This window comes from Phascolarctos cinereus, unplaced genomic scaffold (assembly GCF_003287225.1).
Source record: "Phascolarctos cinereus isolate Bilbo 61053 unplaced genomic scaffold, phaCin_HiC Scaffold_2;HRSCAF=192, whole genome shotgun sequence".
Lineage (NCBI taxonomy): Eukaryota > Metazoa > Chordata > Mammalia > Diprotodontia > Phascolarctidae > Phascolarctos > Phascolarctos cinereus.
Window position 1 is genome coordinate 134,456,734 of NW_027555625.1, and position 16,179 is coordinate 134,472,912.

At 43.9% G+C, this 16,179-nt stretch overlaps 1 protein-coding gene across 1 annotated transcript in view; it reads right to left on the minus strand.

Moving 5' to 3' along the window:
- The window catches only part of ANK1 (ankyrin 1), a 187,219-nt gene that overhangs the window by 30,097 nt on the left and 140,943 nt on the right, over window positions 1–16,179 (minus strand). The window contains 6 exon segments of the mRNA XM_078149600.1: window positions 6,368–6,514; window positions 8,015–8,146; window positions 11,914–11,988; window positions 12,289–12,373; window positions 13,613–13,732; window positions 13,886–14,011. Coding sequence (XP_078005726.1) covers window positions 6,368–6,514; window positions 8,015–8,146; window positions 11,914–11,988; window positions 12,289–12,373; window positions 13,613–13,732; window positions 13,886–14,011 — 685 coding nt within the window.

The following is a 16,179-nucleotide window of genomic DNA, read 5'->3' on the forward strand; positions in this document are numbered from 1 at the left end:
CTCTCCACACATGTCTAAATCTCACCCATCCTCTAAGCCTTGGATTAAGATGCCTCCTTCAGAAAGCCTCACAGGATTTAGAGCTAGAGAGAGCCTTAGAAACTAACTAGTCAAAACTTGTCGTTTAGAGACCAGGAAACTGAGGACCGAAGAAGTTATGACTTGCCCAAGGTCACCCCTGTAGTGTGGCAGAACTGGCATTCAAATCCAAGTATTCTGACCTCAGACTCTATGCTCTGTTTATTATATTGTACTATCCTTGCAGATTACCTTTCTCATCTCTTACAACACTTATCTGAATCACAGAATTTGGAGTTAGATCTTAGACTACATTGTATATTATAATTGATTGACTGATACTGTATATTATATCCTTAAGTTAGCAATTTTGTGCATGTTGGTTTTATTTCCTCAATAGGACTTGGAGCTCCTTGAGGTCAGGGGTTATGTGTCATCAACACCTCCCATAGCATCTAGTACAGTGCTGGCCATAGAAGGATTGCTCAGAAAGTCGATTAGAAGTCAGAGCTAGGAGAAAGAAGTTAAGAGTTTCAGAGGGTTGCATTATGGCGTCAGTCCTCTATCGAGGGTGGTCCCCTCCCATCTTCTCCATCAGATCACCCTCTCCATCGTCTCTACTTTCTCTAATTTTCACTCTCTCTCTATCTAATGGCTCCTTTCTTCCTTCCTACAAACATTTCCTATCATTAAAAAGCCCTCACTTGATCAGTCCATCCCTGCTAGCCATCAGCCCATAGCTCTCCTCCGTAGCTAACTGTTGTTGACTCGTTTCAGTTGTGTCCAATTCTTCTTGGCCTTGTTTGGGTTTTCTTAGCAAAGATACTACAATGCTTTGCCATTTCCTTCTCCAGTTCATCTGTATGAAGAACGGAGGCACACAGGGTGAAGGTGACTTGCCCAGAGTCACACAGCTAGTAAGCGTCTGAGGTTGAGTTTGAACTCACGAAGACGTGTCTTCCTGATTCCAAGCCCAGTGTTCTACCCACTGTACCACCTAGCTGCCTCTCTTCTTGGCTACACTCGTGGGTAAAACTAGTCATATAAGGTGCCTCTACTTCCCCCCTCTGACTCTCTTCATAAACTCTCTGCAATCTGGCTTATGACCTCATCATTCAACACACACTCCTCTCTCCAAAGTTACCGTTGATCTTAATTGCCAGAGCTAATGACTTTTTTTCAGTCCTCATCCTTTTGGATCTTTCTGCAGCCTCTGAGATGTCAATCACCATCTCTCGGATACTTCCTCTTCTCCCAGTTTTTGTGACAGTCTTCTCTCCTGGTTCTCCTCTTACCTGTCTGACAGCTCTTCAGCCTCCTTTGCTAGATCTCCACCGGATCACGCCCACTAACAGCGTGTGTCCCCCAAGGCTCTGTCCCAGACTGTCTTCTCTTCTCCCTCTACACAATCTCATTTAATCACCTCATAAGCAACTATCACCTCTATATACATAAGATTCTCAGACTTATATATTGAACCCTAATTTCTTTCTTGAGCTCCAGCCTCCCATCATGACCTATTGTTTGGATATTTTAAGTTCGGTGTCCCATAGGCATCTCAAACCCTAATTTCGCTCTAAAACAGAGCTCATCATCTTTCTCCTACCACCAAATTGACCCCCTCTTTCCAATTTTCCTATTACTATTATTAAAGTCAACACCACTCTCCCAGTCATCCAGGCATGTAAACTTGGTATCAACCTCATCTTTTCCCTTGGATTCACCCCGTATATCTACTCTGTGGTCAAGTCTTGTTGTTTCTACCTGATTTACATCTCGTTTCTCTCCACTCACCCAGCTGCCCTGCCTGGTACCGGCCCTCGTCGCTTTACACCTGGACTATCGTAACAGCCTCCTGCTTGGTGTCTCTCTCCACTCCAGTCCATTTTCTACTCAGCTGCCAAAGTGATTTCCTACCATGGCAGGGCTGACCATGTCATACCCCTACTTAATAAACTCTAGTGGTTCTCCATTGCCTCCAGGATCAAATACAAAATGCTCTTGTCATTTAAAGATCTTACAAACTGGTACTTTTCCAGTCTCCTTACCTTTCACTCCATGTACTCTATCATCCATATCATCCAATGTTACCAGTCTCCTTTCTGTTCTTCACACAAGATTCTCCATCTCCCAATTCTATTGGCTGTCCCCTGTGCTTGGAATGCTTTCCCCCCTCATCTCCTGGCTTCCCTAGCTTCTTTCAAGACTCAGATGAAATCCTTCCTTAGGCAGTAGCCTCACTTTCTCTTGCTAGTATCCTTATCTTCCATTTACACCGCATTATGTTGTGTATGCACATAGTTATCTGCATGTTGCCTCCCCCATTAGATTGTGAGCTCCTGGAGGGAAGGGGTCTTGTTTTTGCCTTTCTTTGTATCCCTAGCACTTGGCACAACACCTGGCACACAGTAGGTGCTTAATAAACGTGTGTTTGGCTAAATGACATGCAAGTAATCTGTCTTGAAAAATCTCCACTATCACTAAAGCAAAGGAATAGATCTACCAAGGTACCAAAGCAGCAAATAGAACTAATGCATGTTTATATTTATTCACTTACATATCTATGGTATTCACTTTCTTTGAACAGTTACATATGAAACCCTTAATATCTACAGATGGCCCCAAGGCCTCTAGTTTAAATTGTGCCCTTTGTATTTTTTCCTTTTGTTAATTAAAAAAAATTATGTGCACTTGAAAGGGAAGCAAACTGTATTTTTCCTTAATGTCCCTTTATCTCCCTCACATCCTATTGTGAATGGCAAGAAGAGTCTATGTGGGAAGGAAGCCTGAGCAACCCTTCTTAGCTAGCTAGAGAATCTTTTAAGATTCTCTCAGACTCTAAAGGAAGACAGGACTGACCCGCCCTTATCATCTAGCACCACTCACTCTGAAGCCCAAATTCATGTTCAAGGCTTAGACACAGATTAGAGAGGCAGCCTGGCAAAGGCACAGAGGGAACAGATGTAAAGATGGCAGTTATCAATTAAAGAGGGCAGACCTGGCACCAGCACAAATAACCACATGGTGATGCTCCTGTGGTTCCAAGGGCAAGCTTCCCTTTGGAAACTATCAAGCCTCAAGATGAAGAAACTGGTGGAGACTGCTTGGTTCCAGCTCTTCTCCTCCTCCCCCACCCCCACTCTCAATCAGGCCTGGGATCCTTCCCCTTAACTGGGAGGAGACCCAGATATGGAGGATGCCTGCCTGAAGAAAAGAAAGGGCAGGGAAAACTCATGGGGTATTGGTTGTTGTTTTTTAATCTGCTTCTGATTGGGCAGTAAGGTCGAGGTCTCAGAACAATGAATGGCAGCCGGGGAGGGGGCTGCTGGGTATCCATGTGGGAGCCTGTGGAGAGGTGAGTCTGGCTTTGGAGGGAGACACTGGGAGGGAGACTGCTCTGGGCTATGTTCACATGTGGCTGGTGTTCCGCGCTTATAGACTGCCAAGGATTTCAGGGGCTCCCATGCTCGTAGCTCTTAGAAACTTTGGGGACCAAACACGAGGCCAGTCGGCTGTTTGGTTGTGTTTTTGTTTTCCTATCCTGGCTTAAAAAGGGACAGCAACACTGAGATGGGGAGACAGATGATACGAGCTGTTCTTTGTTGAGTAACAGGGCTGGGCCTGCGTCGGCATCTTCCTGCTTCTCAGCTCATCTCTGAAGCTGAGGACAGCATGAATGACCCTCTGTTTCATCAGCCCCTCTCTGTTGCTCTGTAGCTCACAGTTCAATATTAGATTCTACACTGTCTTATGGGTTTTGTGTGTGAGTGTTTGTGTGTGTGTATGTGTATAAACCTTATTTTCCCAACCTCACTGTGAGATTTTCCAAGGGAGGGGAACTTGCTTATATTTCTTCTGTATCACTATAGAACAAAGACCAGTCCTGAGCACATAGTAGGGGCCCAATAAATCTTTGGGCAACTTGAGTCAATTGAGAAGTTTAAATGCAGTAGGCACATTGTAAAAGCCAGCCTGAGTGGTAGGAAGGTAGAGGTGTTTGCCAACATGATTAACTTGGATTTTCCAAAGTTTCCAGGACTCGTTCCTGAGCTTCTGCCTCAAGTCGCAATTTTCTCATTAAAAGTGAGTGGAAAGATGAGTTCTGTTTTAGACCTGTCAAGTTTGAAATGCCTATGGGACACTCAACTTAAGAAATGCAAAAGATAGGCCATGATGTGAGGCTGGAACTCAAGAAAGAAATTAGGGTTCAATGTATAAGTCTGGGAAGCATATAGAGAGGGAGATGTAAAAGCTTCCTAAGGTCCTGGAGGTCTCTGCAGCATTCAAGACAGATTCTCCATGAAAAGGGGCTTGTAGTCCCATTGAAACTTGGCCCTCTCTAAGAGTTCAAGCCACAGGACGCCTATAAGTATACACACACACACACACACACACACACACACACACACACACAGCCACCGCTAGGCACTCAACCATGACACAGGGTGTTGGGAGGAGGAGGGGAGAGGGTTAGGAGGTCTTCATGACATGCATCTGCTGGAGGCTGGTGGTGGTTCTGGTACACTTGGCTGAGGTGGAGACAGTGGAGACAGGCAGTGCAAAAGGATGAGCAAACTAGAGGTCAAGATGAGGTCAGAGGCAGAAGAGAAAGGTGACAGGAAGTGATCGACATAGGATGTGGCCTGTATCTGGCGGCACTAGATGGCATGTTTCAGGATACACAGAACACAGAAGAGAGAAAAGTGTGAGGGGCTCGGCATGCAGAGACTCCAGCTGGCTTGGGGCCAGGCAGGCCTCCCTGGGGGAAGGGGGCCGCAGCTATTCCAACAGCATTCCCTTCTTTGGCGGTGCCCAGTTCCCGATCCCTGCTCCCCAGGGACTCCATCCCCACTGACTGAAGGCATGGTGTAGATGCATGCCTCATGCCTCCCTGTACCATTTATACATCTCCAGCCCCTGGAAAATTGTTATAATCAGATATTTGGGAAAATAAATGCCAAGTTAGGCTTTCTAGGGTAGGATCTCAGATCACAGGATTTAGAGTTGGAAGAGATCTTTAAAAAACCAGATAGTCCAACCTCTTCATTTTACGGTTGGGGGAAACTGAGGCCCAGTGATCTGCTCAAGGTCAGGTAGTTAAGTGCTGGCACTGGAATTTGACCTTGAGTATTCTGCCATACCAGGCCATTGCATTTTTTTTTTATTTTGAAGAATTAAAAGGCACGGATGTCAATCCAGAGGCTCTGACTTTGTGTAAGGTCCCAGAGTTAGTTCATTATAGAATCAGAAATTTAGAGTTGGAAGGGACCTTAGAGGCCATTTAATTCAACCCCCTTATTTTTCAGATGAGGAAACTGAGGCCCAGAGAGGTTACATGAACTTGTCCAAGGTCATATAGGTTGTAAGTAGCAAAGGCAGGATTTGAAGCCAGGTTTTCTGACTCCAAAACCAGTATTCTTTCCACTGTACCATGTACTGGTTGAAGAGGGACTAGAATCAGTTACACCAAGATAGCATTACAACTGGTGTCCTTAATTACCTTTAGTTAAGGAATGAGGATGAGGGCTGAGTCGAAGCCCAATGTATCCCCACCCAATCTTTCTTTCTACTGGCTCCTACTTTTTCAAGGACAAGGCAAGACCTTTCAGCTGCCTGGAAAAATCCCTTATGTCCTCCATCAACAGGAGAAGCAAGTAGGAGACAGAGGTCAGCATCTTCCTCTGGCTCCCTGTCCTTAGGCCAGGTTATTGGAGGGTCCATGACATGCGGAACCACATTAGAATGAGAGGAGGTGAGAGAAATGGGGGTTAGAAAAAGGAAGGAGGAAGAGAGCTAAGAGAGAGAGAAAGAGAGAGATTTGACTTTGGAAAAATAAGTGAAGGTCTTGATCTCACAGAGGGAGTCACAAAAGGAAGGGATTTGGCATCCACAACCAGCCAGGCAGCCTTTGCTAAAGAGACAATGCTCCAAAGCCCTTCCCTAAGGAGAATTTAAAATTATTCAATGTTAGGGCTGGAAAGACCTTGAAAAATATCTAATCCAAAGCCCTGATTTTACAAAGAGGTCAACTGGGGCCTAGAGAACTAAATAGCCCCATGGTCATGTGTACCCCCTCATGATGGCAGAACAGGGACCAGAAACCAGGTCCAGTCCAAAGTGCTCTGTTTGGGGACACTGGCCTTCATAGAAAGGACTGAAAGCCTACGGTTGGCCTCTCTCTCCTTCAGCCCTGCTCTCGCCCAGGCCTCTCTCTACACCAGGTCTTAGACTAGCGGAGCTAACCTACCCTCCCCTTTTGGAACACAGCTGGTTTCAAAAGAACTGGAACTTCCCACAGTAGACTGACCCTTCTGGGCAGGGCCCAGGTTTGGTGACCAGCAAAACTCACCATTCATCTGGGATGGTGATAAAGAGTAGTCCCTATCTGGATACCGCCTGTCCGGTTTCAGGCTTCTACTCTGCCGGCCAGAACCTTCTAACATGTTCACGATCTCACTCCGGTCAATGCTCCTCAGGGCCGTGTAAAGATTTTCCACTGTCAGAGGAGAAGAAAAGAATCAGGCATTACGTGAAAGAATGCTCACTGGGAAACACGCCTATATTTAGGCTAGCAAAGGAGACCGTTGGAGGTTTGACAATCATTTTGGGGGTGTTTGTATAGGGTGTGGGGAGACATGGAAAAAGAAGAGATGGCTTATTTTCTCAGACGGGAGAAACACCCCCTGTCAGAATCTGGAACAACTCTCTCTCCAGAGAGTAGCTTTTCACACTTTGGCAGATTACAACCCCTCCCACCCCCTACCCCCAACAAACTGCTTCAAAACAGTCTCTGGAAGAAGTGGGTAGATTTCATAGAGCAGCTTCTCAGTGACTAAGAGGCAAACTTCAAGAAAAGGAGAGGATTCCCTTGGAAATTCTCTTCCCCAGGAAGCTGAGTAGAAATGGCAAGCATGAATGCTTGCTCCATCCTGGGTTTTTAAGGCTGGATGTGTGGAGTTGGCTAAGAGCAAAGAGATCACTCAATGAATCAGAACCTGTAAGCACAGACTCCTTTCTCCCTGTGATGAAGGAGGAGCGCCTATCCCATTCCTGGTTATTCTTGCAAGAGTGAGATCCAGCTGGTTCTGAAGCTCAATTTTGAAGAGCTCAAGCTCCAGTCATTTTTGAGTCCCCTCACTGAATATTTTGGTGCGTTTTAAATTTTATTAACAAAGAAAGATTCTGGGACTAAAATTCTCCATTCCCTTAGCAGGATTCCCTGGCAATCTGATACAAATTATTTTGTCGTAATTGTTGGGCAAAAGATCCTGCTTTCTTCCTTATCCACAGATCTAGTGACATCACCCCCCTTTTCAATGGCTCTCCTTTGCCTACCAAGTAAAGTTACCTTGGCATTCAAGGCTCTCCACAGGCTTGGCATACAAGGCCACCCAATCTCTGGGAAGTCTTATATCCTTACTTTCTTCCCTTCCGTGTACGCCAGTATGCACTTTACAATTTCTCCCCTTTTGTGCCTTGGCTCATGACATTCTTTCTGCTTAGAATACCCTTCTTTCCCTTTCAGGTTCATTAAATTCCTACCCTGCTTTAAATTTCAATGCCTATGACATCTCCTTCATCTTCATCTTTTCTGATCTCCCTGGTTGCTAATGATTTTGCCCTCCTTAGACCTCACATAGCACCTTTTGCCTATTTCCAATGCACTTCTGATGCACTATTTTGTATTCTAGTTATCTGATAGTGTCATATCCCCTTGCTAGAGTGGATGCTCCATGAGGGCAGGCATCGTGTTTTCTCTAAACTTAGTATCTAATGCAGAGTTCACTTAAAATAACACTTGTTGAATCTCAACGAAATTAAGATGTGTGTGTGTGTGCGTGTGTGTGTGTGTGTGTTTAAATTTCCTGAAAGACTTAACATCACAGATAGAGCTTACGTCAAGAACAATCCAAACTCAGGGTGAGGATGACTCCTGCCTCTAAAACCTAGGGTAACCTTTGGAAAAGGAAGACTTCCTTAGCCCAGGAATACTGACTTTTGGCATTTTTGCCTTCACGGATGACCCAGAGGTTCAACAGGGCTGAGCTCTGCTCCAACAAGGAGTTGGGGTTCTCCACACGTATCCTGTTGATGTCCTCCACGCCAAACTGCAACTCGCGAGCCAATTCTGCAAAAGAAGCCCCCGAATCACATGGGCAGAGCAAGAGGTTCCCACCAGCCCATGGGGCACCTCACCATGACCAGGAAGCCAAAGAAGAGGTTTCCCTTTTTTCATATGATCTGAGACCTAGATCTGGAAGAGACCTTGGAGATCATTTAATCCAATCCCTTCCTCTGGCAGATGAGGAAACTGAGGGAGGTCAAGTGGCCTGTCCAAAGTTACACAAGGTAGTTAGTGACGCAGCCAGGATCCCAAGCCCAGGGCCTCTGATGCCAAATCCGGCATTCTGCCTCCTTCCATCACACTGTGTCACATTGGCTTTGTAATTCTTTATTGAGAGGCAGCTACTGAGATGGGGGTTTGCAATGTCCATGTCTCCCTCTCTTCTTCTTCTTCTTCTTCTTCTTTTAAAATTTGTTAGGCAATGGGGTTAAGTGACTTGCCCAGGGTCACACAGCTAGTGAGTGTTATGTGTCTAAGGTCAAATTTGAACTCAGGTCCTCCTGACTCCAGGGCCAGTGTTCTATCCACTGCACCACCTAGCTGCCCCTCCCTTTCCTCTTAATCGTACAGCATGTTACAGATGGAAAGATAGCTTAGAGATCGTCTGGTCTAACACCCTCATTTTATAGGAAATGAAACTGGGTCACAAAGAGAGAGGTGACTTTAAAAGGAGTGTTGCACACTTGGAAGAAGCACTGGGGTTAGATGAGAGGGTCTGAAGATCTGGGTTTGATGACCAGCTGTGTGACCTGGCAAAAACCTCCAGTTCTCTGAAATGTGTCTTCACTCATGAAATGGGGAGAATAACACTTGGAATACCAGCTTCGTTGAGTTGTTCTGAAGATCAAGTGGAATGATATATGTAACATAAATAAATATACGTATATATATATATATATATATATATATATATATATATATAAATAAATACATAGATGTATATATAAATAAATAAAATGTAAGGATGTAACATATGTGTTTAATATAGTATAATATAGCATATATGTTATAAGCAATGTGTAACATATTCTATACTATATGTATATGTGTATATGATAACCATATATGTGTATAATATGCAACATGTTATATTGTAATAGGCAACATTATGTAACAGGTATATATTATAGGCTATATGTAATTTTTGTAAATATGCTATGCTATGTATGTATGTATAAGGTATATATTATGTATATAATATACTATATAATCTATGTGTATAAAATACTGTATATGTAATATACTATGCATATATAATATTCCATACATATAATCTATGTGTATAAAGTACTGTATATGTAATATACTATGTATATATAATATTCCATATATGTATAATAAGCTATATGCTGTATGTATATGATATACCACATGTTATGGTATATAGAATAGATGTATATGTGTGTGTAATGTACTACATGTAATATATGTATGTGTAATATATTATCTATCTATTGGTCTAGACCTGTAATTTCATTGGTGTAGGGAACTCATAGGGAAGAAAATCCCTTTACCAATGCCGAACAGTGCCTACAATTTAGAGAGTCTTAGAGAGTTGCCTGGGGCATTAAGAGGTTAGGTAACTTGTCCAGGGTCACACAGCTAATGTATCAGGCTTGAACAAAGGTCTTCCCAAATTTGAGACCATCTCTCTTCCACTATACTATTTTGCCCCTCTCTCTTAAGACAAATATACACATGTGATATATACTTTACACACGTATTATATAATTCAATATAACATACATAACATGTATGTATTATACAATGCATACCACAAATATACATATGACACAATGCATGCATATACAACATATACATATATAACATATATATGTATTATATTACTCTGTACTCTTTTTACTTAAGATCACATAGATGGTAGCAGAGCCACACTAGACCCTGGCTTCTTTAACTCTCAGACCTGTGGCCTTTCACTCATCTTGCTACACAGAATCAATTATCTTAAAAAAACCCCTAACAAACAAACCCTAAAAAAAAAAAACTACCCAACCTATAAACACTTAGATAAAGCTCTATTTCTGTATTTATATTTCCTCAGGGAAAAGATTTTATTTGCATTTAAAACAAAAATGTAAAGGTACCAACTGTACTTTATTTTTATTTCTGGTTCTTATAAGTGCTTTGAGAGGGAGAAGAGTATTAAAGACTCCTTTCAAGGATGAGGAAGCTGGGGGAAGAGAGAAAGGAAACAAAGTGAGAGAGAAAATGAGATTAAAGAAGGGGGAGAAAACAAGAAAGAAGAGAATAAGAAAAAACATAAGAGATAATGAGAAGATATAGGAAGACAAGAGAGAGAGAGAGAAAAAGATGGGATGGTGGCCAATAGAAGGGGAAAGAATAAGAAACAGAACACAAAAGAAAACAAATGAGAGAAAAAAGAATAATACGTAGAGAGAATGAGAGGGAAAAGAGGGAAAGAGAAGAAAGGAAACAGGGAGACAGAATTAGAGGGGAAAAGAGAGAGAAATAAATGAAGATAAAGAGAGAACAGACAAAGGAGAGAGAAACAGGTAAGGAGGGAGGGAGGGGAGATGGGGGATAGAAAGGGAGAGAGAAGGGAGAGGGAGAGAGAAAGAGACAGAGAGACAGAGACAGAGAGAGAGAGGGAGACACACAGAGAGAGACAGAGAGAGATACAGAGAGACAGAGACAGAGAGACACAGAGAGAGAGAGAGTGAGAGAGAGAGAGAGAGGGAAAGAGAGAGAGGCAGTGGACAAATTAAGATTTAAAGGATGTTCAGCTTCTGAGTTTCCAGGCAACTGGTCTTGCCTTTCAATGGGCTCTTCTAAAGCTTTCTTTGGGGGTGACCAGTCAAAGAGCTCCCTATCATATGAAGGATTAAGAAGTGAAAAAGAGAAATAAATTCCAGTGTCCAGTGTGAGAAAAGCATCTCCTTCTGGTCACTTCATTCAACTGGATGAAGACTGGCCCCACTTTGTGCAGATACCAGTTACCTCTAGGGATCATTGATACAAATCCTGGAGAATTCCCTGCCATTCAAGCCACCATTTCAAAAGGCTAATTTCTTGTAGTGGCTGGGGTACCAAACTGCAGTCAGGGGTCCTGACTCTGCTATTAGCTAAAAGCGTGACCTTTGGAGAACCATGCCATTTCTATGGGCCTCAATTTCTTCATCTGTAATGACTACCTTGTCCCTCCCAGCTCTTCTCCTATGATGATAGAGTCACAAATCCAATAGAACTACTTTCTTTCTTTCTCCTTTGTATTGTTGTCTGTCATTTATTTCTCTCTCTATTTTTCCCTCTAGGGATCTAGGTAGCACAGTGGATAGAGTGCCACAGCACCTGGAGTCAGGAAGACTCATATTCTTGAGTTCAAATCTAGCGTCAGACACTTTCTAGCTATGTGACCATGGCCAAGTCACTTAACCCTGTTTGCCTCAGTTTCCTCATCTGTAAAATGAGTTGGAGAAGGAAATGGCAAACCACTCCAGTACCTTTGCCAAGAAAACCACAGATGGAGTCACGAAGAGTTGGACATGACTGAAAAACGGCTGAACAATAACAAACTTTTCCTGTCTAATTTTATCTCCCTGCTTCCTTTCTTTCTGAACTTCTTCCCCTTGCCCTTCCCCCCCTCCAAAAAAGGGTGCCATAAGGGCCCCTCAGGCAATAGTTACAACAATGTTTGCAGTATACTACATGAACAACCACCTTATGAGGAACTGGGTACAAAACACAGGCCAGGAAGACTAAAATGGCGCCACTTCCTTTCTCTGACTTACCTGCCCAGCTGAGGCCGAGGTGCTCTGATATGATAGCCATTTTCATATCTGCCCTGTCTGTTCCACTGAGAGAACCTGGAGAGAAAGCATGAGACTTCATTTGGTCACTGTCACTGTCGAGCATAGGTGAGCTATGTCTGAAAGGTGACCAGGCGATGGCTGGCACGGTGCTAGGCACAGAGAAAGAGCTTAATCAGCAGATTAGTCAAGCCATGAAGTGCCAAGTTCAGACCAAGCTAAAATGGCACATGGTTACAGGGGTAGTGGCCTGCATGAGTCTCCATGAGGGGTCAGGAAAATAATCTAATTAACAGCCTTTCTGGAATGCTGGGGCAGGGAGGCAGGACACACAGAACATCACACCGAAGTTTATACCAAGGGTCGTTTCACTGAGAAGGCTGTATCTTTCCCTCAAGGCCAGAGGAGTTAAAGTCCTTCTCCTATCATCAGCTCCACTTCCCTGTAGAAAAAGAAGAAAAGGTGGCACCAGATTTTTTTTTTCTTTATCAGGGCTGACCATGCTACCCCGTCTTCAAAAACCTTATACAATTTAGGACTTAAAGGACATTATCCTATATCTAGCCTCTTTTTTTTTTTAAAGGAAATCGGGGTTAAGTGACTTGCCCAGGGCCATATAGCTAGTAAGCATCTGAGGCTGGGTTTGAACTCAAGCTTTCCTGACTCCAGGGCCTGTGCTCTATTCACTGTACCACCTAGCTGCCTCTAAACTCTTCATTTTTACCAATAAGGAAACTGGGTCCCAGGGAGGTAAAGGTCATATAATTAGTAACTAACAGAGCCAAGATTCAAAATCAAGTCCTCTGTGCTTCTGAGGGAAAGAGCAGTATAGTGGATAGGGTGTTACACTTGGAATCAGGAAATCCTGGGTTCGAATCCAATCGCAGATGCTGACTAGCTGTGTGACCATGGTCAAGTGATGACCTTTCTGGCCCTCAGTTCCATCATCTGTAGAATGAGGGGTGGGTCTAATTTCAGGTATAGGTTGGACCTAGATGACCTCTGAACTCCCAACTCTGAGATCTTCTGATTATTTTGGGGTTCAGGGCCTGTGTGAGTTTGTGTTGAGGCTCTGAAACACTAGGATGTGAACTATGGTCCAGAGCCCCACAATCCTTCTCTCTCTAGGTCTGGCACCATAAGAAGAAGGGCTATTAGGCACCAGGAGGTAACTGGATTTTTTTCTTTCTTTTTTTTTTGGGGGTAGGCAGTGGGGTTAAGTGACTTGCCTGGGATCACACAGCTAGTAAGTGTTATGTATCTGAGGCCTGATTTGAACTCAGGTACTCCTGAATCCAGGGCCGGGACTCTATCTGCTGTGCCATTTTTTTTAATGGAGCTATAGAGAACCCAGTGGGAGTGCCCATTCCCAGTCTTATCTTGCCCTTCCCACGGCTATGGCCAAGGTTGGCTGTGTTTGCAGAAAAAAGCAGACTCTCTTCTCTCTGTGAGGTTGCAGACGACTGGCTCTGAGAGGAGAGAAATACCTGATTGTATCTTTGAGAATTCAAAGGCTGTTTTTCTATATTAGGAAAGAGTACCAAGTGACCAAGTCAGAAATACAGAAGAGCCAGGTCTATAGCAGGCTTCCTGCCCTTGACAAGGGCTGGCCCGCCCCTGAGGGCGTTCCTGGTCTCCTGACCTAGCAAGGACATGCTGGGAGCAGAGTGGCGTGGCTTACCTTGGTGCATGGGGGCATTGTGATGTTCAAGTGGCAGAGGATATGTTGAGAGTCCTCATATTTCATCGCCTTTCGCAGAAATGACAGAGATCCTCCTGCTTCTCGACTGCTGTCCCTAACCTGAAGGGAACGACAGAGAAAAAGGGCTCAGGGGATTCCTGTAGACAGGGCTGTCTGTGTGTTTACCATTTCAGTGTCTGGCTGGCTCATAGACTTCTCCATCCCCTCTCCCCTGAAGAGCCACAAGCAGAGGTCTCGTGAGCTCGTTCGCACCTTCACGGGTATGGCAAGACGGTTTTCACGAAAGGAGTGGAAGTAAAAGCTTCTCTGTTGAGCAGCCTTTTTGACAGGTACCAGGTTCCCAGAGAGCTCTGCAAAGAGGGGCATTCCTTCCAAAACCTACAGGAAGGGAGAACATAAGGCAACAGAACTTTGTCAGAAAGAATCCCCACATAGCTACCCTTCCTTTGATTGGATTCGATTCACCAAGGATTTGTTAAATGTTTGCTATGTGCATGACAGTCTACTCAGTCACTGCAGATACAGACAAAAAAATTACCAAAAAAACCCTACCAGTCCCTGCTCTCAAAGAGCTTATGTTCTGCGATTGGGGCACAGGTAGGTAAATATAATAATAAAATATAGTAATAATTACATATAATAGTTATATATAATACAACACATATTTCATTATATCATATAAAAATAAATATTCTTTTTAAACTAGGCCTCTGATTTCATCAGCTTCCTTTACAATATAGATCAGCATTTTTTTTTTACTGGTAATTTGCAGTCTTAGAGTGTTTCCTGGTAGCCCTGAGAAATTAAGTGATTTGCCCAGGGTCAGACAGACAATATGTGTCAGAAGCAGGACTTGAACCCAGCTCTTCCTGATTCAAAAGCCAGCTAACTACCCACTATACAATGCTGCCTCTAAAAATGTAAAATATTACAACTTTTTTGGGGGGAGGGGCGGTCTTGGAGGATTAAGACAGGTCTCTGGTAGAAGGGAGCAACTGAATTGAGCCTGGTAGGAAAACAGGGGATTCCCAGAGGTGGAAGTGAGGAGGGAGGGCATTCCAGGCTTGGGAAGAGCAAAACGGCCAGGTTGGAACGCAGACCATGTAGGAGCCGGAGGATAGTGTGAATCAGCATGGAAAGAAAGGCCAGAGCCAGATTGTGAAGGGTTCAATGTGCTGGAGGATTTTACACTGTCCAGGTGCCTTTCTATTATCCAGAGGATTCACTGTCTCCTAGAGGCAGCAGAAGACTCAAAAACTTCGTGAGCTGGTGAGTGGCAGAGTCAGACCTGCACTTTAGGTTTATCAATCTGGCCAATGTTGGAAGATGGATTAGATAGGGGAGGGGACTGGAAGCAGAGAGCATTAGGAAGTGATCGCAATACTCCAGGAAACAGTTGATAAGGTCCAGAACTGGATCATTCATCTCTCTTTTCCTCTGGGCTATTTTTTCTTAAACGGGGGAAAGTTATTTCTGTTATCACCGTGAACAGGGAGGGTGGCTCTGACAGGAATCCTTAGGAATTCCTGCGACCTTTATCAGAATAATTATTACCATAGCCTAACATTTTGCGCTAATGGCATAATACAGATACAACATGGTGTTAGCAAACTGCTTTTTAACGTTCAGTGTAGCCATGAGGAGAACTGCATGTCCCCTTGATACTCTGTTCTGGCTGCTTTGTAGGGCATCCTAGGACAAGGACAGAGAACAAGCATTTATATACTGCCAATTACACTGTGTTAAGTCAGGACTTTTACAAATATAATCTCATTGGATCCTCATAACAGCCTTCTTAGGAAGGTGCTATCATTATCCCCATTCTACAGATGAGGAAACTGAGGCAGACAGAGGTTAAGTGACTTGCCCAAGCTCCCACAGCTAGTAAGTGTGAGTCTGGAATTTGAGCTCAGATCTTCTTGACTCCGTACCTCGCACTTTATCTACTATGCCATGTAGCTTGTCCTCAGGTACCATGGGGTACAGACTGAAGTCAGAATAAAATCCCAAGTGAGTAATCAGGCCAAGTAACACTGGATTAGTGAAATAAAGGGAAGGCTGAGCTCTCCTTAAGGCTTCACTGATTTTCCCCCCACATGGGTAAATACCTGGCTAAATCATAGGCCATTCAATGGGGGCTGGCCTTAAGCTTTTCAGGGAGGTGCTAAAAATTCAAGAACCAAAGCCCTTCTTCCCCTTTCTCTCATCCCTAGCTGCAACCTTCCCTTGAGGTGACATCACAAGACTTGGGGAAGGGGTGGGAAGGTCTTAGATGGCTTGGAAATGATCAAGCAGGAGGTAGATGGGTTGGGCAAAGAGGATATGAAATTGAGGACCAGAGGTGGGGGGTTTTCTGTTCCTGGGATGCTCTGGCTGGAACAGAACTCGAAAAAGAGTTTCATTTTTTTAAGACCCCTGGAACCTGGGGTCAGATAGCCCTCCCACTCCATACTTTGTCCTTGCATCGCTCCTTTTTCAGTTGGCTTTCTTGAGGTACTTGGAAGAATTTCAACAGACTTCCAACTTCAGGACCGATCTGACCCCTG